Raw genomic sequence first — 23,625 nt, 5'->3', positions numbered from 1 at the left:
TGAACATGTGCTCGTTGTCCGATCATAAAAATCTTTCTCGAAAGAGTTCGTTATCTGATTTGTTTGTTAACCGATCTGTTCGTTAACCGATCACCCACTGTATATAAAAATTCATCATTTTAAGAAATTCAAAAAATTGGAATAAATTATTTATTGTTAAAAGACTTTAAATGTAAGATTATGACAATTTTTTGACTCAGAGTTGTACAGTAGTAAATATTTCAATAATTTGTTGAGTTGCCTTTTTTTTCCAAAACAGCTTTCAGTCTGTTTGGCATTGATTTTACTAGTTTCTCTGTGATATTCATTTCAATTTTCGATCATTTATGTTCAAGAATGTGTTTCAGTTAATTTCCGTTACTAATATGTTTTGAACCTTTTTATGTAATTCATTACAAAAGTTTGATTACATTTAGATCACAAGCCTGTCCTGGTATCTCAATCATTTTTAGGCAATTATAAAGCAGCTGCTGTCAAACTTTAATAAGACTTGTGTTTTGGATCATTATCTTGATGAAAGTGGAAGGTGATTGAGATACCTAGTTTTTCTGCAGAAGTCTAGATTTTGTTTAAAATATTTAAATATTCTTCAACATTCATATTTTTATTAACCTTTCTAGAGAGGGTTAGTCAGATATGGCACTATCATGATGTAGTGGAGAATAAATGTGGGAAATTTTTAAAGAATTTTTCCATGCATTTTTCTCGTTTCCATTTTGGAAAAAAAATTTTTAACAGTTATGTGTAGTAAAGAAAAATCTTTCTTTATTGTCACATAATTCCTTTTTTATGTGAATTTTTTTCACTGTAATTTTTGGCTAGTTTTTCGCGATATTCACAAAAAAGTTTTGTGGATATAGATACAGTGACCATACGTCCTTTATTTAAGAGGACAGTCCTTTATTTCACTGCTCTCTCCTTTAGCTTTATTTATTTTCTAAAATAGGCATTTTGTCCTTTATTTTGTAAAGTTGACGCAAAGTTTAAAAAAATTTTTAATAATATATTGAACAAGTTAGTTTTGTGTACGCCATCACGATCTGTGTTGCATTGCTACATAGAGCGCAGTAGTGCAGTGTGTCGCCAACCAAACGGCCCACTGACAGTACCAGGGGGTGGACACTCTTATGGGGATTTTTGTGATAGTTTTTTAACTCTCTAGTTGATGGATGATACACTTGTTAATTAAAGCTGAAGTTAGTTGAAAGAAAAAATGAGGGGTTTCTTCCTATTGTTATTAGAAAAGTGGTTTTAGCATTAGAAAAATCAGAAAATATACAAGCCAAAAAATTCAATGATGCTGTGTACACATTTTATCAAACGTGCATAGATTATCTAAATAATTGGGACATGTTTTTTATTGAAATAGAGGTGTTTGAATGGGTCACATTATGCGAAATCCCTTTGTGGGCGAAAGTAGAGGAAAGCTATATCTTTATTTCGAATCATTGGTCCGTAAATATACTCGACGGTGAATTATTTGATGAAGTTTCATGTGTAAAAAAATATGTCACAAACGAAAAGATCGACGAATGGTGACAGAATAACCAGCCCTGCCATCAAAGGTGGATTGAGATTTTTGAACATTTTACAGCAGAAGAAATTGTTTTCAAAAACGTTTGTAAAATCGTAGAATTTTTTTTGTCTTCCTGGATCTAATGCCCCCGTTGAACTAATATTTTCATTGCTGAATAATATGCGGACGAATGAAAAAAACCCATTTAAAAGTAAGCACATTAGAAGCATGTATTTCTGTCAAATACAACTTTCAAATGAACTGTATCGAATTTTATGACTTTAAAGCGTGAAACGGCGCTATAAAAAAATTAATTCTACTGAAAAGTATCAAAATTAATGTTATTTAAATTTTTACAATGTGTGTATATGTAATAATTCAGATTGTTTAAAATTTTAATGTATGCATTGTTGTATGCTACTATTTTCGTAATAAATGTTATAAACTTATGAATTTTATAAGGTATTTTTTGATTTTCTTTGATATGTCCTTTATTTTCCCCCAAAAAATATGGTCACTGTAGATATAGACTAAACACAACAATTAACACCTAAATGCTAATTCCAGCACTGAATGAACAAAATTTTAATGCTCGAACGTTTTCATCCGTCTTTTACTTTGATGGTCAAACTTACATCCAAAAAAGGGGCGTACCAATGGGTAGCCCAATCTCTGGGGATCTGTGCGAACTCGTCATACGAAAATTAGAAGAAAAGGTCCTTACTAAGCTTACAATCCAATATCCTTAGCTACATGCAGTACATGGATGATATTTTGATTATATGGAAAACCAAACCTGATATATAGAGAGTGTTAGAAGCCTTTAACAACAATGCCTACAGCTTAACACTAAAGTTAGACCAGGAAAGTCGCATAGAGGTTAACTATTTAGATGTCAAGATTAATACGGCGAATAAAAATATAACCACGACCATTTACTGCAAACCAGCATACTGTCCTCTCTTTATACCTGCTAACTCAGCAGACCCATGGCCTTTTAAGGTATCAGCTTTTCGGGCCCTAGTCTCAAGGGCTTATTCCCACTGCTCTGAAGCTTCTGATATCCACAGAGAACTGAAACACGTCAAACATATAGCATCGGCACACGGGTACCACCAGTCCTTAGTAGACAGGCTAACTGCCAACCAGCAATCTACAATAACTACCACCAACATGTGGGTTAATGATGCGCAGCACAACCAGGTAGTTTTATCTTACAAACCGTCCCTTCAACAAATTTTTAGTAAAATCGCTAAGGAGTTGAATGTGCACTTAACATATAAGAGAAAACAGAATATTTTCCGACTTATCTAATGCTAAGGACAAGTCCGATGATAAGAAAGCGCCAGGGGTGTACCGCATCTAGGGAATTCGATCCCGGTCCTTATTTCTAATCCCGGGATTTCGGGATTATACTTATTCGATCCCGGGATTATTTCGGTATTGAAGGTTAATAAAAAATAAGAAAATCTTACAGAAATTAAAAATCAAAATTTAGACAAAAATCAATGTATTTTACGGTATACACCTAGTTAATTTAATCACTCTAATTAATCAGACTTACAGTCAGACTAACCAGACTTAAAATCACTGTCTTCATGTTAAATTTATTCTTTTTTAAGCATCACTGAGATCTTTTTAAACTCACATAAATTGAAAAAACTTTTATGTAACAAACTATGCAAATAAACCTTGAAAATTCACAAAAATCTCTCTTAACATCGACTAAATAGACTACTTTCATATAACAACCTAGTAAGTAGGTAGTAAAGTAAGTTTCTTAGGAAAAAGTATTTAAAAATAATATTAATCAGTCACATTTTTCTTAAATATAAAGAAAACTAATTTAATAGGAACATTCTAATTTGAATTGCGAAAATATGATCTGAGAAATAACAACGCATCTAGTGTCTCATCACCAAGTCTGCTTCTCAATTTGTTGCACATATATGCAGCTGCAGAGAAAACGCGTTTAGGTTGATGGAAGTTGGAGGAATCGTTAGTAAATACTTATAAGCTTCGAGGACACGGGGAGGATGGAAGAAAACAGTCCGGTCGACACGGATCGGGATTGTAGGAGTAAAGGCTATAATCCCGATTGTTTCGATCATTGTAAGCATGTTTTTCAAAAAATAAACGCGTTAATTTTGTAAATTCGGTCTCTGTGTGAGTCTCTCAGCGTTCAGCAAACCACTACCCCGAAACGTAAAAAGACTTTCTCGCATCATCCTGACAGATCGCGGACAAGGCGAGGGTCATAACCTTTTCACCTAAGGTCGACCCCCCTAAGCGAGTAGCGTCAGGTCTATATTAACCACACTGGCAAAACAAGATGGCTGACACATTGACAGGTAAAACGCACTGAGTAGTGCTCTTGACTGCGCCAGAAAATCGATTGGCGCCCGCGAAAATTCAAAAATACAAAAATGAAGTATATTACCAAGTAACCCAGTGAGAACTGCTTGCCTATCATTTTAGTTGAAAATACAAGAAGTTTTATTCCAAGCAAGCATCGCAAGCCCGCTTGGTTAATTTCTGCTGCTTGCTTGGAATAAAATTTCTTGTATTTTATATTAAAATGATAGGCAAGCAATTCTGTTAAAAGCACTGGCACTGAACGTTTCGCTTCGTGCAGTCTATTTTGCAATTTTTTTAAAATGATGTCAATCCCGAAAATCCCGGGATTAGGAAAACTTAATCCCGAAAATTTTGGGACTGAAAAGTGGTCGGGATCCCGGGATCCCGATTTTTCGAGATCCCGGGATCAAATCCTCTAACCGCATCCCTTTGAATGAAGAACGTTTCAATCATAGGATAACATACATTGGATCTACATACAGATCCCTTGAGGCTAGAATACAGGACCACAAATATGATGTGTCCAAGTGGAAGTATAGTACTGCTCTAGCCCAGTATGCTACCGAACCCGGGGTTTCCCCATGTTGGGATGAGACTACTCTTTTGCATAGGGCCTGCGACCGACACGTCCTACGCTCGTTGGAGGCTATTGAGATTTATATAGAAACCATGAAGGGAAACTGCATTAACTCCGAGTATATTCCGATTCCACAGTCGTGGTAGTATTATTTACATTGCCACAAAACACAACAATAATTGTATGTGTAATTATTTTTCATCTTTCTGCTTTATAAAAGAAAGCAATTTCCACATCGTTTACATCATGCTAATTTTTACATTATAATAATAATTTATGCATAGCTTTATTTTAAAATAATTATTTTTATGTTGCAAACGTAATGATTTTTATATTGTACTGTACATCGTTTAAATATTTAAAAATTTGGAACACAGCTGTATTCAATGGTTAGAAGTTTTTAAATGATAGAACTGTTTTTTTTTATCCTGAGGAGGGCCTCTAAAAGACGGCCAAAAACGTTTGAGCATTAAAATTTTGTTCAATCAGTGCTGGAATTAGCATTTAGGTGTTAATTGTTGTGTTTAGTATATAGTTCCAGTTTACTTGTGCTAGTTTTTTGGCGGATATAGACATCGTTCTCCAGTGCCACGTGGTCGCCCTTGATGGGTATATCCATCAATCACTGCAAAGTGGTTAATAAACACAAGTCTTCCAACTCAACAGCTGACACAAGCCCAAACCAAAACATTTCCTCTGCCACGTCTTACTATTGGCACATGGTTTTCTTTATTTAGTTTATAGTTTGGCCTCTTCCACACCATGGTTTGACCATTGGAGCCAAAGGTGTTAAATTTGCTTTTGTCTGCAAACATTACATTCTTCCAGGACTCATAATCTTTATCCACCATGTTTACGGCAAAGTTTTTTTCGTTTCATAAAATTTTATCATGGCCACTCTACCATTATATCTGCTTTCTTGCAGGACTCTTCTTACTGTTTCTGGGTGAACATAAACACCAGTGCAATTTTTCAACTCTACTGCAAGTTTTGATGCACTTGTTTTAGAATTATTCTTTTATTTTTTGGATTACAGTCGACCCCCCTATAAGATAGAGATACATTCCATTCTTTAGGAATCCGATTTCTTACGAATCCTTCCAATCACAACCCGACACGTATCAAGTTTACGGACTACGGCTGTTTGAAAGATTTTCTTCCATAAAATTAATCGATTCTAGACTAATCCGACTCAACATTTCCAAAATACGTATATTTTTTTGGGGAATAATCCGTATAATCTACGCTATAAACAAAAAATTGTAGGATTACTTACCGAGTGTCACCATTCGACATCGCCATTGCTCAACATTGTTTTCGTCGTGGAACAGCTCAGCAAACCGCGGCCGATTTCTAATAACTTATTTTTCTGCGAATAGTTCCTTGAACTTCGGAGACATCATTAATATAAATAATTTTAATCGCCGTTGAATAAGAAATGTTTCTTTCACAAGAAATGTATAAAATTACAGTACTGTATTAGACTTACGGTACCTAATTTACATACTGACAGACGATAGTTAGCGTAAAAATCTCCGTAGCGTGGCGCCACGCTAGACGGCGGAAATTATATATTTAATTATAACAAAGTTACAATAAGTTAATATATAATTATATATACAGTACCTAATTTATATATAATTAATATATAATTATATGTACAGTACCTAATTTATATATAATTTATATAATACTGTCCAGACGATAGAAATCTCTCCGTAGCGTGGCGCTACGGACGGCGGGAAAGTAGTTCGGCTTTCCGATGACGTTTGAGGTAATTATAGGGAATTTTTACTGTTTTTTACGGATACCAGTCACAATTTTTTCGTAGTTTTATAGGAATCGTAATTATAGGGGGGTCGACTGTATACTGCACTTATCTTGTACTGTTAACAATGCAGTGTGTCCAGATCTTTGTTTATTCACAATTCTGCCTCATCTCTATATCAGGGATGCACAACCTTTTGTGAAGAAGGGCCAAATTAGGATTAAGTTTACTGACTGGGGGCCGGACCTCCAAGCGATTAATGCGATGGCTGAGATTGGATGCTGGCGGCAATCTTCTTGATGTCTGGTGTAATGGCAGATGTTGAAACAACCAGCAGATTTTCCAAATTCTCTTTGGTTAACCTGTTCTGTGTTTTGCACTTGTTTAAATTCATAAGCGAACATGCTTGTTCGCATACATAGGTACTGCCAAACATGCTTGCACAAAATCGAGCATTGTCTTTCAGTTTTGGAAATGATGTATCAGACAGTTCTTTGTAGAATGTGAGGAGATTAGAATTTTTAAACTGTGATTTCAATTTATCACTGCACTGGATGTCTATCAACTCAAGATGGACATCTGGAGGGGCATCTTCCACTTTCACAACAAATGGAGTTGAAAAAAGTTGCAGGTAGATCTTGAATTTCTGGAATTCACCAAACCTCTCATTGAATGATGTAAGGAGGGTGTAAACTTGGTCAGAGTAATCCATCTTCATATGTGGGTATTTCTCTTTCATGGCCTTGCAATGTGGAAAGTGTGTAAAGTTTTCTGATTGCATGTGGGACTTGAAAAGTGATAGTTTGGTCATAAATGCATTGATGTTACTTGTCAACTGAGAAACAAGTTGCATCTTTCCCTGCAATCTCAAATTAAGGTCGTTTAGATAAGCAGTAATGTCAGCAAGGAAAGCTAAATCACACTGCCATCTTTGTCCCTCCAAATTCCTTGTAGTGTTCCCCCGTTCTTTGAGGAAAGTGATAATAGGCCCCAATAGCTCCACAAATCTCTTGAGGACTGTTGCCTTGCTCAGCCAACGAACTTCAGTATACGTGGGCAGGTCAGCATAATCAGCATCTATTTCTTCAAGAAATGATGTGAAGAGTCGATGGTTGAGTCCATGACGGCGGATTAAGTTCACAGTATCATATACATCTTTCAGCAGACGTTCAAATCCCAGCTTCTTTGCACAAAGTTGCTGTTGGTGAATTATGCAATGATACTGGACTAACTCCTTTTGCCTGTCCCCAAGGTGGTTTTTCAGCAAGGTGACCATGCCATTCTCACATCCAACCATAGATGGTGCTCCATCGGTGGCAATGCTGGATAGCTTGTCAAAGTCCAGTGCTGATTTGTTGCAAACGCTCAATAAACTAGTAAATAAGTCAGCACCAGTTGTATGTCCAGAAAGTGATGCCATGCCAAGAAATTCTTCATTCACAATAAAATCTAGTGAAACACTTCTAATAAACACAATCACTTGTGCTGTTGATGATATGTCAGTGGATTCTTCCACAGCCAAAGAAAAATAAGCACAGTTTGCAACTAAAATATTAAGTTGGCCAGAAATGTCTGATGCAATTTGCGAGATTCTTTGTTGTATCGTCATGTGGTTAAGACTGATTGTTTGAAAACACTGTCTTCTCAGGACACATCTCACTTGCGATGATAAGACACTTTTTTATCATATCGCCATCTGTGAAAGGTTTCCCATTCTTGGCTATTAAAGCAGATATTTCTAGGCTGGCTTCAACAGCCGCATCCAATTCTCCAGATTGTTTCTTGAACACATTTTGTTGGCTGATTAGTGATCGTCGTAACGATTCGATTTTCCGTTTGCGTTCCGTACCTTGCAGAAGGAAATCCTTGTGTTGGCTTTCATGATGTCGCTTCAGGTTGAATTCTTTTGGCACTGCTATTGTTCCATTGCACAAAAGGCAAATAATGCTGTTGTTCTGTTGCACAAAACAGTACTTGTTAGTCCACACTTCCACTTCTTGAAACTGATGATTCTCGCGATTGACCTTGCGTTTAATGCCCGGCGCCATACTGTTCACTCTGCAAAACAATGTCTCATTGTGCCGAAAATTCTGAGGCCCGCAACAAATCATGTTTGAGATAAGGCAAGCTAGACTACCACGTGCTTTGTTCTGTATCCACTCTGACCAAAGACTAAAGAGGCGGGGACAGAAGACTATTACGCACACGTGGCCAGGCAGGTCTTAATTCGTTCGACCCCTGTCCGGGCGTCTCCACCATTTCTCAGAATTTGTGAGTCAGATCGTCAACATGCCAGGTGCAGGACACTAATCCATCATAAATGTGGTTACCATTCTTACCTAAATTATATTTATGGCCCGTCAGTTTTACCCCCGTGTTCAGAAATGAATCAAAAGTGATTAACACAGTGCAGTGGAAAATCTGAATATTTTAAATATAATTATTAAAATTGCGATATCTCGTTTCAAATTGGCGCTAGAATCAATTTTTTTTTTTTTTCTGTCCTAAATATATCACAGTTTACGACTGTTAAATTTCAAATAAAATAAAAATTAAAAATAATAATTTAATTTTAAATTTACGAAAAAAAGAATGTAAAAATAAAAGTAAATAAAAAGTTCCAATTAATTTACTACTTAAATAACCTAAATATATCTGTTTTCTTTCAAACAAAAAAAACCGCAGCTTTCTAGCTACACGGAATCATTTTACAACCCTCTTTGTTGACAAGTTTATGGCTTGACGCGGTTTGTAATAATTATTAAATCCAAAATATTTTAATGCAAATGGCTTCCTTTTAGTCGTAATGACTCTATTCCAACTACAGTATTAATTTTCTTGGTCCAACTTAATAATAATAAATTTGATGCGAAAAAATTTTTTTCTATTCTTAGTCTATGGAGAGATATTGTTGTAAATTATTGGTTGTTATAGCTTTTTGTACATTTCTTTTTGAACTCTGGTTAGTTTTTTCTAGTTTGAATGACATTAGGTTGACGAATAAGCGTCTTTTCAGAAAAGATTGATTCAAATTCGACTATACCAATCAGAATCTAGAATGTAAACAAATGCTAAAAAATCGTTATTTTCATGGTTTTTCAGCGCTATTTTCACTTATTTTTGTTATTTGACGCTATTTAGACGAATAAGCAAGTTTTCCGAAGCATAAAATTGAAGATTTCCCGCCAAAATAGAAACTTCCTGATAACATCGGAAATGACGTTCTAACATCATTTTATTCTATTTGATTCTTCAAAAAATCGTTATAATACTATGTATTAGACTTAAAATATTTGATATCTAAACCAGAAAGTGTTAGCTAGAAATAGACTTATTTATAGAACAACTCCCCATTTCTCACTTCAGGGAAAGTTATAAAACAGTTGGGTGCTAATGACTTTGTGAAAGGGAAAAGTTCTATACTTAGAAACTTGGAAAGAAGGGATTTGGCCTGTACAGTCGGGGGGCCGTATAATCATTGACAAGGGGCTGTATGTGGCCCGCGGGCCGCAGGTTGTGCACCCCTGTCTATATCTTTTTATAATTTTGTATACTGTTGAGCTTCTGCTTCTTACAATATCACTGATAGACCCAGATTCCATTGATCTATCACTTATCTTCTAATGTATAATGCAGTTTCTCTACAAACTTTTCCATCTTTGGCAAATACAATATGCAGAATGTGAGAAATAAAATTCACAGTCATTATAACTGTTTATGACTTTCACAGACTAATATGGAATTATGGGTAAATCTTATAAAAACCACAAATAATAATGCCATCTTTGAGTTTTTTGATGAATTTTGTGATGTCAATTTTATAGGATGATAAATATGTTTGGCTTTTATTGATAACATAATCATAAAACTGATACAATGTAATTATGTATAGTTTAATTGCAATAAAGGAAATGACAGACAAGCAAGTTTTGTTTAATGTTACTGGTATTTTTATTTCAAAATTACTAGTATAAATTAGTTTAATTAGAAAAGTGTTATGACTTATGAGTCACTATATATAAATTAAAAGTAAATTAAAAAGATCACTTTCAAAAAATAAGAATTATTTTGAATATTTTTTCTTATTGAATTATTCAATTCTACTAATTTTAATTACACAATGACATATAATGTAATTATAAGATATATTGAAAATTTCAATACAATTACACTAGTCTGATAAAATTAATTATTAAAAGACAATTGAATGTAATTGGTTATGAATATATATTTTAATCAATTATAATAATGAATATACTGTTTAATATTACATCACAAAAAGTTAAATTATCAGATAAAATTGCTAAATAGTTTGCTGTTTACACTAGTAAACAGGTAAGGATTCATATAATCATTTTTACACTGCAAATTTTTATAGCTTCTTTCTTATATATATGTTATGGACAAAGTGATTAATCAGGCATTATTCATAATGACCAAAAAGGGCATGCAGTGTGATAAATATTGATTAATTTATCAAATTGACCATTCATTATGAATACTGCTATCACCTAATCAGGCAAAGTGATAATAATACATTGAGGAGTGATCATCTGACATATGCTAGCCAATTGGCACTCTGAGTTGCTGATTGTATCGTGTTGAGTGCGTATTGCGTTTAGTACTGAATTTTAAATTGAGCGACATTTTAATTTGATTAAAAAACTCCACTTATTTCATTTAGAAATATTTATTGTTTTGTGAATTTTTTCAAAGTACAGTAGAGCATCGATTATCCGACTCAATTGGGGAATGGGGTTAGTTGGATAACTGAAAAAACGGATAACCGGAAAATATGAAAAAATACATTATTAGTATAGTATATTAGTATATCGCTATTAACCTACTTTGTGTTGAATTTTTATCGATGTTAAGCCTAACAAAAATTTTTTTAAATAACAATCATTGCTATTGTATCGTTAAAAATTAGAAAATTAAGCCTCATTTAAATACTGGCTCCCTTTCATGGTCTAGCCATGTTGCCAGCTAAAACACGTAAAAATACTATTAAAATAGCCAAGACATAGCCAAATATTGTAGCGCCATATCACTAGCGGACATTTGAATTTGCCGACTAGAACAGTCGGTTAACCGATGTGGCGGTTAATCAGGGATCGGATAATCGATGCTCTACTGTATTTTAAAAAGAACACGTAATCTTTTAAAACTAAGTACAGTGGTGCCTCGAATAACGGACGCTGCAAACAATGGACTTTCTGTTTGGCCATTATGTGACTCGAGCAACGGACTTTCCATTCGGCAGTTACGTAAGGCAAACAACGGACTTTCTGCGAACACTTTTGCCGTTGCCAATGACAATCTGCTATTTTCATAATATATTAGTATTATTAGAATACAGTCGACCCCCCTATAACGTACGTTCCTATAACGACAATTCCTATAACGTAGCAAAAAAATTGTAGCAACTTTCGTATAACGTACCTCCTATAATGTCGTTTCGCGACAAGATTGATAGAGTCTGGACCAATAGTGGATGAGCAGCCGAACTACTTTCCTCCGACCCTGCGCCACGCTACGGAGCGGCTAAATTGAGTTTGCTATCGTCTGTTTAGTATTATATATAAATTATATATAAATTAGGTACTGTACATATAATTATATATTAATTATATATAAATTAGGTACTGTATATATAATTATATATTAACTTAATTTATTGTAACTTTATTATAATTATATATATGCTTTCTGCCGCCTGGCAACACGCTACGGAGATTTTAGGCTAGTAAGTTGAGTTTATTATCGTCTGTACAGTATGTAAATTAGGTACCGTAAGTCTAATACAGCACTAATTTTATACATTTCTTGTGAAAGAAACACTTCTTATTCAACGGCCATAAAAATTATTTATATTAATGATGTCTCCAAAGGTCAAGTTATTTTTATGCGAAAAATTCGTTATTAGAAATCGCGGCCGCCGTTTAATGTGCTGTTCCGCGATGAAAACCAGCTTTAAGCAACGGCGTAGTCGAACGGTACACACTCGGTAAGTAATCCTATAATTTTTTGTTTATAGCATAGTTTATACGGATTACTCCCAAAAAATTATACGTGTTTTGGAAATGTTGAGTCGAATTAGTCTAGAATCGGTTAATTTTATAGAAGAAAACCTTTCGAACAGCCTTAGTCCGTAAAGTTCCCACCTATCGGGCTGCGATTGGATCATGTATTTAATCGTTCCTATAACGTAAAATTCGATTAGCGTGGAACGTATCTAAGCGTTATAGGGGGGTCTACTATATATTATTAGTATATCTGAAGTGCAGAGCTCCCGTTGGGATTCGGATTGCTCCCTTGTTTGTTATGTACATCATCTCAGTGCAGGGTATTTACATTTGTTCAAGTGTTGTGCAAATCATGGCTTCATAAAAACAGAAAGGTGATTTCAATTTTAATAAATCAGAAGGAATGAAAATTGACACGGACTTCCTTGTCAAATGGGGAGAAGTTCAGGAGTTTACGAACATTCACTATCCAAACACAGCTGAGGCCAACAGGATCAATGATCTCTACAATGACACCCTTGCCCGTCATTTCCGACAGGTGTTGAAGAAGAGAGAGAGACAGACCACCTTGGACATGTTTTTCAAGAAGCCTGCTGCCAAAAAACAAAGGATGGAACGAGAGGAGTTGACCCTGCAAGCTCTGGTAGCCTCTCTTGAATCTGACTCCGATTAAAAAACAATAAAAGGGACCTGCTGCAATGTGTAAAAAATCTGTATCTGTATGAATGTGTGAAGAAAGTGTTCCTCCATCTCCTCCTCACAACATCTGACTACCCAGCATAATTGGTGACTGCTCCAGTTTCATTTTTTTCATGGTACAGTACTGGTTATTTTATGCTGCGGAACGAATTATATGTTTTAACATGTATTTCTATGGGAAAATGCGTTTCGTATAACGGACTTCTCACTTAAGGGACATGCACCTGGAATGGATTAAATACATTCTATGAGGCACCACTGGACTATTAACTATATTAATTAAATAGTAAAATTTTAATATGTGCAACAGTCATAGTGGCGGTCACAACTGTTTGTGCTCCCAATGGATTCCTCCCAGAGGGGAGCTGCTGGCAGGCTGCTGATTGTTTAATGTCACTAAACATTGATACATACTAGTTATTGATACGTGTGTTCAAGAACTATCATGAATCAATATCTAGTGACATTAAACAATACGCGGCCTGCCAGCGGCTCCTCTCCTGGAGGAATCCATCGAAAGCACAAACAGTTGCGACCGCTGCCAAATTCGGTACTAAACGCAACACACACATGCAACTTAGATGCAAGTGCTGATTGGATAGCGTATTTTGGATGATTATTCCTCAATGCATTATTATCACTTTGCCTGACTAGATAATAGCATTATTCATAATGACTGGTCAATTTGATAATTTATTGAAATTTATTACAATGCCCAATTTTGTTGGTCATTATTCATAATGACCAACATTATTCATAATATGGGCATTATGAATAATGCCCATGTTAATCACTTTGTCCATAACATATATATTCAAATAATAAAGGTTATTAGTGTCTTAAACAAATAAATCATTCTTAATCCTTTTACAAAATATACAATGATCCTAAATGTTTTATAAATTTGTTAACTGACATTTTTTATTTTAGATTGTTCATCTCAATATTCCAATTCAAAATGAAAATAAAGAAGAAAGAATAATATTGTTAAAAAGAGGTATTTATTATGATTTTTTAAGATAAACTTTTTTTATTGTTGCTCATTAATTAAAATCCAATTTATAAAAATAATTTGAATTTTGCACTAATAATACTGTGATTGAACAAATGAAAATTACTTGTAACTAGTTTAACAGTTAGACTGTGAATTCTTAATTTGTTTTTTTTTAATTATTGTTAATAAAACACTAAAAATACCTTAAAAATTACATTAATCTCTAACATTTTTTACCTGTTTAACTAACCATTTTCGTTTAAAGTGATTAAAGCAATTTTTGAGGTATTTTTGGAGTGTTTTACTATGCACTATTACATTTCTCAGTAGTTATTATTAATTTTGGTAAAATGCAAATAAGTTGTGTTTAATTTAATGATTTAATTTAAAGAAAATAATTAAATGATTGAATAGAATTGTTAAAATTGTAATATACAGTGGTATCTTGTAGTTTGAATGATTCTAACTTTGAATGCTAAATTCTAGAAAAATTTGCTTCCATGTTAAACAATGATTCAAAGTTCAATCTGTGCAATTGGTGAAAAAAATGAGCTCAAAGCATAAACATAATAGCTTGTGTGTCCAAGTCATTTCTACCTCTTGTTATTGTGTTACAGATGTTTGTTTTTAGTGTTTTTTCACTCTAAAAATTAAATTGAAGACATAGTCTGTTGAAAAAGAAATCACCATTCATTCACTTTCAATGTTTTGGAATATAAACTATTGACAACTGATCTTTCTCTGTAGGCTACTTTACTGTCAGTGAATAAGTATTGAAGTGAATAAAAAGTGAATAAATGGTGATTCCTGTCAGGAAGCCGACTTTTAGGGACAGTTAATTAATTGCACGTCGGTGATGGTCTAGGGTCTGTTCATATGTGGGTGGTGGCAGAGGCGATAAAGATGACAAGTGTCTAACATAAAACCATTTATTTTAACATAAGAGTGACTTATAATATACAAAATTATTCATTCTAGAACAATTGGCAGTTTGGATGTTCTGTGCATTGATGTTGCTGGTCGAAGGTGGCCCTGGGACAGTGGCGTTGACAAGTCTGTAAGGCAGGTAGGGAGACTCCGTTGGATGGCGTCAGCGACACAATCTGAGTCCGTAGTGGCACGGGTTACAGATTGGCACAATAGATAAAAACTGCTTTTAGTCCATTGACACACGGTGTCTTGGTTATTTGGACGTTAACTAATCAAGTGCAAAGTGTCCTTCGTTGTCGGAGATTATATCAATCTTCATTTTTTCTTTTGTCCATTCTGATTGGTTGTTTTTTTCTCATTTTTACTTTCTGAGTGGCTGGTCCCTCATTACTAAGTATAATGGGACTCCTACCTGTAGCACGAGAAAGGTCACAATTGAAGCTGAATTCGATCTCCCACCAATCATAGGATGACATTCCTTCTATGCTTTATGGTTTCTGTGTCACAGTTTGATGTAAACAAAAGGTGTTGGACTACAACCATTTTTTTTTCTTTTCACAGCCAAACACAGCACCATTAATAGCTATTTAAATATTTTTTGGAGAAGATTACGTCATAACAGCATGTTTCTATGAAAATATTATAATTATTCAATTTTAATATATTATTCTAAATTCCATCTACATGCTTCATGTAATTTGAAAAGTTCATTAAAAAGCAGATAATTCGAAAATAATTTGTATTCGATTTTTTGCCTGATGATAGCTATAAGGTTTTGAAAGTGCTTGCAAGTACATGTGAATTTTAACAAGTCGCTATTTGTAACACTGCAACAGGGAAGTGTCAAGTATTTAATCTTTGAAAGCTAGCGTGAAGTGTAATTTATTGTCATTATGATTTTTAACAATTTCTTCCTGCAATTTTTCTTTGTCGACAGCTTTTGGTTGCCCTATACATTTTGTATATTCTTTACTTCAAAATTTCTCAAATCGAACTTTTTAAACACATTTGACACATTCAAAGTTTAGGAGCATCTTTCTGATACACATTATGAATGGTTTTTAGTGTTTGAATAGCATTATATCCTTTTTGAAAGTCGTAAAGCATAATATAATCAATATGCGTTTTATATGAAGACATTTCAACTTGATATTATTGAAACAAAAAAGTTTGAAGTAAAAAGTTTAAAATAAGCTTATGAATAAAGAATGCAATCTCACATTAGCAATAAATTGTTAAATTTCACAACTGTTATAAGTGAACTGCACATCTATGTTAAGTAATGACAGTTATTAAAATATGCAAAAACTTTCTGTAAAATATTCACTTATTAACTATGGCATCTGAGTAGATAGGGACAGTGGGAATCTCGTTAATCCATTCATGCGCGTCACTAATTAGATGACAAGGCATTTGGCTACCTTAAGAGAGTCATTTTCTTTTGTAAATATTATTTCCATATGTAACCTGTTTATGTTTTAAATAATGTTCCCGGTGCGGCTCTTGACCTCCCCTTCCACTTCTCACCTCTCTTCCACTTTCCACCCACCTTCGGCCCTGCCACAACAGACTTTCCCTCCAACTAACCCTTCTCACTTCTTTTCATCTCTTTGAGGATATACCACTGAGTAATGCCTCCTATCCCCCTATAAATATTGAAATATTGAAATATGGCATCTGAGTAGTGTGTGGAAGCAGCAAAGTCTGAGAGGAATATCAATGATTGAGATGAAAAAGGAACTTACTGCAAAGCATGAAAATGCTTTGCAACAAGTTTCTTTTTTATGATACCATATTAATGAGAAAAGCATGTGGATCTGTTAGTCATTTTTAAGATGCCAAAGTTAATGATGTGTGATTAGTAAATGCAATTTTCATTTTATTATACAGTTTTTACCTGTTTTATTTATGGTTTTTTTGTTTTAATTTATTATTAGGACATTTAATTGTATTATTTTTACCATAAAATATTGCCATTTTGTATTATATATATATGCTGTTAAGTTTATCGAAATGGGCATTGTTTAACATCTGGGAATAGATTAATTCACTTTCCATTATATCTAATGGGAAAAATTAATTTAGACTTCAAATGATCTAGAGTTTTAACAACTTCCTGGAGTGAATTAAATTCGAAGTATGAAGCATCACAGTACTTGAATTGTATTCTTCATATTATAGCTAAAATGATTTATATTTGTATATATACAAGAGTGAATTGAAAAGTTTTATTGGATTACTGCTAAGGGATGTTTTGTTCGGAAATATTTTTTCTGCAATACAAATCTTTTGTATGTATTGACTCCAAATTTCACATCAATCTAGTCAATAGTTAGGTTTTTATAAGCATTGAAGTGAGATACAGTGAGTTCCCATTCAAACATGGAGAACAATGAGATTCAAGCTGTTATTAAATTTTTCTCTTTGGAGGGAAAAACTGCAACAGAATCAGATCCAGGTTGGGCAATGTTCTCAGCAATTCATCACCTACATTTTCCATTATAACTTTTCGGTTTTCTGAATTTATGCATGGCTGTGCACCAGTGGCATGCAGTAATTGGAAGCTGTGGATGCGCTGCTTCCCTTGTATTTTCTAAAAAATAAATACATATTAATTTTAATTATATGAAAATAATCGCACAATATTTTATTATAACCACATTATGTATCTTATTACAAATTTCTATANGCGCCGCTTCCCTTGTATTTTCTAAAAAATAAATACATATTAATTTTAATTATATGAAAATAATCGCACAATATTTTATTATAACCACATTATGTATCTTATTACAAATTTCTATACTACATGTGAAAAAAAAGATAAGATTGCTATTGTATATTCGAATATTAGTGGCAAAGTGGAAGCGTATCGTCAGCATCCAAAAAGCCAGATTTGTGCATGCGCTTTACAGAGCACTGACCTCACCCGATTTAGCCGGTGGAAGCCTAGGACCTCAGGTGGATGCTACACGTATAATGCATCCAATTCTATCTAGGACTGGTTCTGGGCTGTTAGCCACCTGCCCGCTAGATATTTGGCTGCCCTCGCGCAATTACGCGAATCACGAGTAGATTTATAACTTAACCCATCTGATAAGAATTTACTGGTATGTTTTTATGATAGTTCTGTATAGTTGACAGGAGTTTAAAAAAAATCCATTAAAATATTTGATATTTTTATTCCGCTCTTCAATTTTATATTACTCACGGATTTCAATGTTAAACCAGTGATATTACAATTTTGTATGTCCCATCTCTAAGGGGATGTAGAAAAAAAACGTGTACAATTCTTGTATAATGTTAAAAAATTAACTGTTATTTTGGCAGCATCATTTACAACTAAATTTAATGAATGAGAGATATGCACGAGGTACAGAAAAAGCTCTAGAATTTATTTTTCTTAAATTTACGATTTATGTATCCATTTGTCATAAAAATTTGTCTTTCCACTTTTTTCCCAAGACTACAAATATTCGAGTACAAAGTAACCGGTTTCGACTTATTTCTACTTAAGAAGTAATTAAATAATTAAGCGAGAAGTGCAGATTATACTTTAAGATGCTGCATAAATGTGTTAATAGTGGGAATAATTTTTGTTTTGTGTGATAAAGTGACTTTTACATCTCAGAAACATGAAATTACTCTATTAATAAAAACAGCTTATTACCATTATTTTAGTTGTAAAATAGAAGACCAGGATAAATCCTAGGCATACATTTTCTGTAATTTGTATGCAATAAATCTCTGTGGTTGGTTAAATAATAAAGTATGGTCATTGTCTTTCACCATTCTCATCATATGGTGAGAATCTGCAATGAAAATTGTAGAATTCAACATAATCTCTGGATAAAAACTGATGAAATCATAATGAATTCACAGTACAAATATACTGTAATAGAATTTACAAAATATCCATTTGGAATGTCCTTACACATCTGCATTGCATTTGCCTTTGGGTATGTGTCCCTCAGGCTCACAAATATATGTGCAAATTTGTTTATTTTTCCTTCTCTCTATTGGTTAGGAATCCCCTCCCAAGAGTCATGTATTTGTAAACCTGTATATTTGTTTATTCTTTTGTTATTATTTACTTTTATAGTTTTTAAATGTTCAAATAATTTTCTTTTAAACATTTCTTCCCTTTTTTGAAATTTTGTATTTTATTTTATCATGCATCTGTTTTATTTAACTACTTCTATAAATTTTAATTAATTTTATATTATTGGATAATATTTTACTATTTTATTTTATTTCATTATAAAAATGATATTGAGTGTTTAATAAATTCTTTTATTCAGTAAATGACATTCAATTAATTTTTGGACTTGAGGTAGAATGTAATTTTCTTTCTCAGCTCAGCTCGTGTGTCCTGTTATTTTTTTTTTTTTTTTATTTTAAGATGCTTGTAAAAGGTCAACCTGGCTACAGTGCCTTTTTGAGAAATAAAATAAAAATTCTCTATGTAGTGAGCTGGAATCTACTTATAATAAGTTACGCCTTCCACAGTATTTCCATCAAGCAGTTTAATAAAATTTAATGAAACAAACATTTCTGGTTACATTAAGGAGCCTGCTTCAGATTTTATCAATCTGAAACATTCCAAATTTGTATTCTATATAGACATTCAATTTTGGAATGTTAAAACCTGAAGTATGCCTCTTAATATAGCTGAAAATGTTTGTTTCACTAAATTTTTTTAAACAGTTTGTGGAAATAGCATGGAAAATGAGTTATTATTAATGACATTTTATCTTTTTAATATCTATTACACTTTTTCATTTATTGCTAATTTTATTGATTTTTATTATATTACATATTATAAATGAATTTAATAATAATGATTATTATTTGTTTAGGAGCAAACTGTATTGGAAGAGATAAATCATGTGATGTAATTATAGATAATCAGGTAACACAATGAAAATTTTTTATTCCTATTTTTATGGAAAATCTGGAAAATGACAACTTTACAATGATTTTTTTATGTGTATAATACTTTATTAAACTATTTTTTATATATAACTTATTATAATCTTCATCTTGTAATTTTCTTTCTTTTTAATTTTGGCAAGATGAAGATTTAATTGGCAAGATGGAAATGAATGAATAAGCATTTTTGTCTCTAGCTATTCTATATAAAATTAAAATTGCATATAAATCCTTCTAAACAGTTGAATAATAGATTTTATATATATGACTTTTTAAAGAAATAGACAATAAATCTGAATAACTTTTATATATGTACTATTAAATTTATCATGAAGTATTCACAATATTATAAATAAAGGTTTAAAAAAATAGTAAAAAAAGAAGCAAAAAAAAAAAAACAAAGATGAGAAAAGAGGACAACAGAAACTTAAATGGTAAATCAGATATAACTAAAACAAAAACACATTTAAGAGACACAAAGAATTAAACAATTGTAAAAGGTAAAGTATAAACAACAGTAAATACTTATTGGTAAAAGTAAAAATTAGTTTGAATACAGTGAACTTACAAGGACTCTGTCAGATGTTAGCATCTCCAATTCAAATGAAACTTGGTGAGCACATAGCCCTAAACACAAATAGTTCCTTATCCAAATAATAGGACCCACTTCTCAAGTATTTCCAAAAAACAGATTTCTGAAAGTTGAGTGTTTATCTTATAAGTCTAGAAGTTCTAACTATTCTAGGAATAGTATTAGCCATGTAAGGAGTCAAAGTCCAATCATTATGTTTTGGGCATTATTTTTAGTTATTTTCTTTCTGAGGACGTTTTATTATGTTTTTAAGGACAGAAAATGCCCATAAACCCAAAATAAACTAAATTCAAAATTAAAAACAAACATTCATTTGCATAAGTGACTGATCTTGTTATGCTCAAATATGTAAATAGGATAGTGCGGCATTACACATTGTAAGTCAGATAAAAGATGACAACACCTGTTCAATGGTGAGGTGTAGCTACTGAAAGTAATCTTGAGAATGTGTGAAGGCATTATTTTTTGATAACAGCTAAGCACTTAACTTGTAAGAGAGGTGTATTCTTTGTTTTTTAATCTAGTTGATACTGATGGAGATTTTATTAATTATACATCCCGAGTTGTGAAAAAGAATTTCTTTTTATTGATTGCTTTGTTTTTTTGCTTGTACATAATTGATTTTGACTTGTTTGAATATTTGAAATATATATTTATTACCAACTTCTTGTTTATAATTATTCTTGTTGTTTATATATATTATAGTTCAGCTTAATAAATATTGTCATGGATTTTTGCTTTCATGTGTGTCATTTTTAGTTTTTTTTTTTCCCCTCTTCTGTTAAGTAACAGGAATTACTCGCTTTGACCCAAGTCCAGGCCTGGTACTTGATAGAATCCTAATTTTGTGTAACACAGATTTTTGTGACTTAGTTTTCATCACACAGTACATTACAGCTGAGTGAATAAGGTTCTAGATCAGTGATTTTCAACTGACGTGTTGTGAGAGAATTGTAGGCGTGCCACAAAAATTTTTGAAGGTTTATGAAATAAATTGTTTTTGAAAGAAGTCCAAAGAACAATAAGTGTACATATCAAAAATAAAACTTCTTTAAATTGATTATATGAGATTTTTGTTGTTATAGTAAATAAAAGTGTACATAATGTAGTAAAAAATATATATTCACAAGCAAAATTTTATGTTAAAGTTCAAAGTTACAGCTGGAATGGATAACTAGTAAGAAAATCAACACCTTACATAATTTTCCAGCATGAGAGTTTGTATAACAAATGTTTTCAGTTTATTTTATAAACATGCTTCTGGTTTGAAATTATACAATTCTAATTCTCAAATTGGAATGTTTTAAAGATTCCATGACTATATTTATAAAATTTTTTTAAAATATTGTAAGTGTGTATACATGAATATATATTTTTGAACAATTATATGTATAAAAATAATAAAATTAAAAATAAAATAAAAATACAAATAAATTGAACTACAGGAATTCCATATGCCTATGCATTTTTTATGTATAATTAATTAATCTGTAGGATTATTGAAGAATGATTTGACACATGTTACATAGGGATTCTGAGTTGTTATTGTTAATACAATTATTTTTTAATATGGACTTGAATATTTCCAATGTTTCCAATGTAAAACACAAACCAGGCATGCAACTTCATCCCATTATTGATAAAGCCAGGTCTCCAACTGTTATGCTAGAAAAACACATTCATAGCTTATTAGCAGAACATCTGAAGGATTACAAATTCTTGGCACAAGATCCACAAAAGTTGTTGCCAAGTTAAATGAAATTACATTAAAAAATGACGAATATGTCATGGTGCTAGATATCGCCTCACTATATCTGTTTATATGTTTAGAACCATGTTTTTGCACACTACATGATTTTCTTTTCAAATGAATTTTAATCACATCTACATCACAAACAGGTGTTAGAACTAGTCCACTTATTATGTTATACATCTTTTTTCAAATATAAAAACAACACTGACATCCAAAAAGGGGTGTACCAATGGGTAACCCCCTTTCAGGGGACTTATGCAAATTCATTGTGAGACAACTTGAAAACAAAGCTTTAAGAGATTTATACAACTTAAAAAAAATTTAATTACATTGTATAGTTATATAACTTATTGGCATTCATCATGAACATTTTTTGTAAATAGGTAGTTCACCATGCCACTGTAACAAATTTTCCACAATATACACAAAGTGTTTTTCTAAAAACATAATGGTTAATTACATACCATATAATTTTCCAAGATTTTCTATTTAAAGTAATTCTAATAATCAATGATAAATTCTTAATACAAAACCTAAACTTATTAAAATGTCATTAATAAATAAATAATTTGTTTCTCACAAATTACAGATACATTTTCCAAGTATTTTCTATTATCACTTCATGTTTTATCTTGAAGTAATTACTCTCTGTTGCATGAGATACTCTTTAAACAGATTCCTACCCTTCTATTTGACTATAAATTCAAGAATCCATTTTATCTTCTATAATATTTTTTCCTGAAAAATTCAATCTTAATAATTGAATTATAAAAATTAACATTTAAATTTGATGAAATATTTTAAGTTATTGAGTTGATTATTCTAATATATAATTTCTTTTAGGTATTGTCAAGATATCATGCTGTTATTGAAGTTGATAAATATTCTTGCTTAATATATGATGTTGGAAGTCGAAATAAAACATGGAAAGGCAAGGTTAGTATTTATACATAATATTTTATTATATTACTAGCTTACCCATCATGCATTGCTGCGATCTCAGAAGAAAGGAAATTCAAGCAAACTCGTTATGATGAAATTCAATTTACATTTTATCATTTTTATTGAAACTTATTATTATTATTCATTTTCAACAGGAAAACATTTCAAAGTGTTGTTTCAATTCTATTTATTTATTGGAGTGCTTGTGGATACATGATATTTTTTGTTTTTTCGTCTGGTGCGTACACGAATAAATCAGAAGGTTTTCTGATGCATGAGCTGGCCACATACAGTTTTCCATGCGAGAAGCACGGATTCTCCAAATTTAGCCCACACACTTGCAGCGATTGTCAGAAGTGCGATATTTCCCATTTTTATATATATTTTTTAATCTTTTATAATTTTAATTATTTAATTGCTCCTTTCTCTCTTCCTTGGCATGTTGTGAAATTTCTGATAGTTGGACAATAAACCGTTTTATTGTAATTTGTCTTTTTAAATTATTTTGAGTCGATATTAAAATTTGGAAAAGGGGGAT

At 32.3% G+C, this 23,625-nt stretch overlaps 1 protein-coding gene across 1 annotated transcript; it reads right to left on the bottom strand.

The window, feature by feature from the left end:
* Positions 1-2,550: 2,550 nt before the first annotated feature.
* LOC111622341 (general transcription factor II-I repeat domain-containing protein 2-like) lies at positions 2,551-8,267 on the bottom strand. Its single transcript, XM_023364701.1, has 3 exons — positions 7,880-8,267; positions 6,582-7,764; positions 2,551-2,590 (listed from the first exon to the last, which is right to left on the bottom strand). The coding sequence occupies exons 1-3, from the start codon at positions 8,265-8,267 to the stop codon at positions 2,551-2,553; spliced, it is 1,611 nt and encodes a 536-aa protein (XP_023220469.1).
* Between the last annotated feature and the right edge of the window lie 15,358 nt (positions 8,268-23,625).

Source organism: Centruroides sculpturatus, unplaced genomic scaffold, assembly GCF_000671375.1.
Source record: "Centruroides sculpturatus isolate CEXI.00-Female unplaced genomic scaffold, Cexi_2.0 scaffold7, whole genome shotgun sequence".
NCBI classification, from domain to species: Eukaryota; Metazoa; Arthropoda; class Arachnida; order Scorpiones; family Buthidae; genus Centruroides; species Centruroides sculpturatus.
Note: the sequence above shows the minus strand (reverse complement) of the source record. Positions and strands in the feature narration are given on the sequence as shown.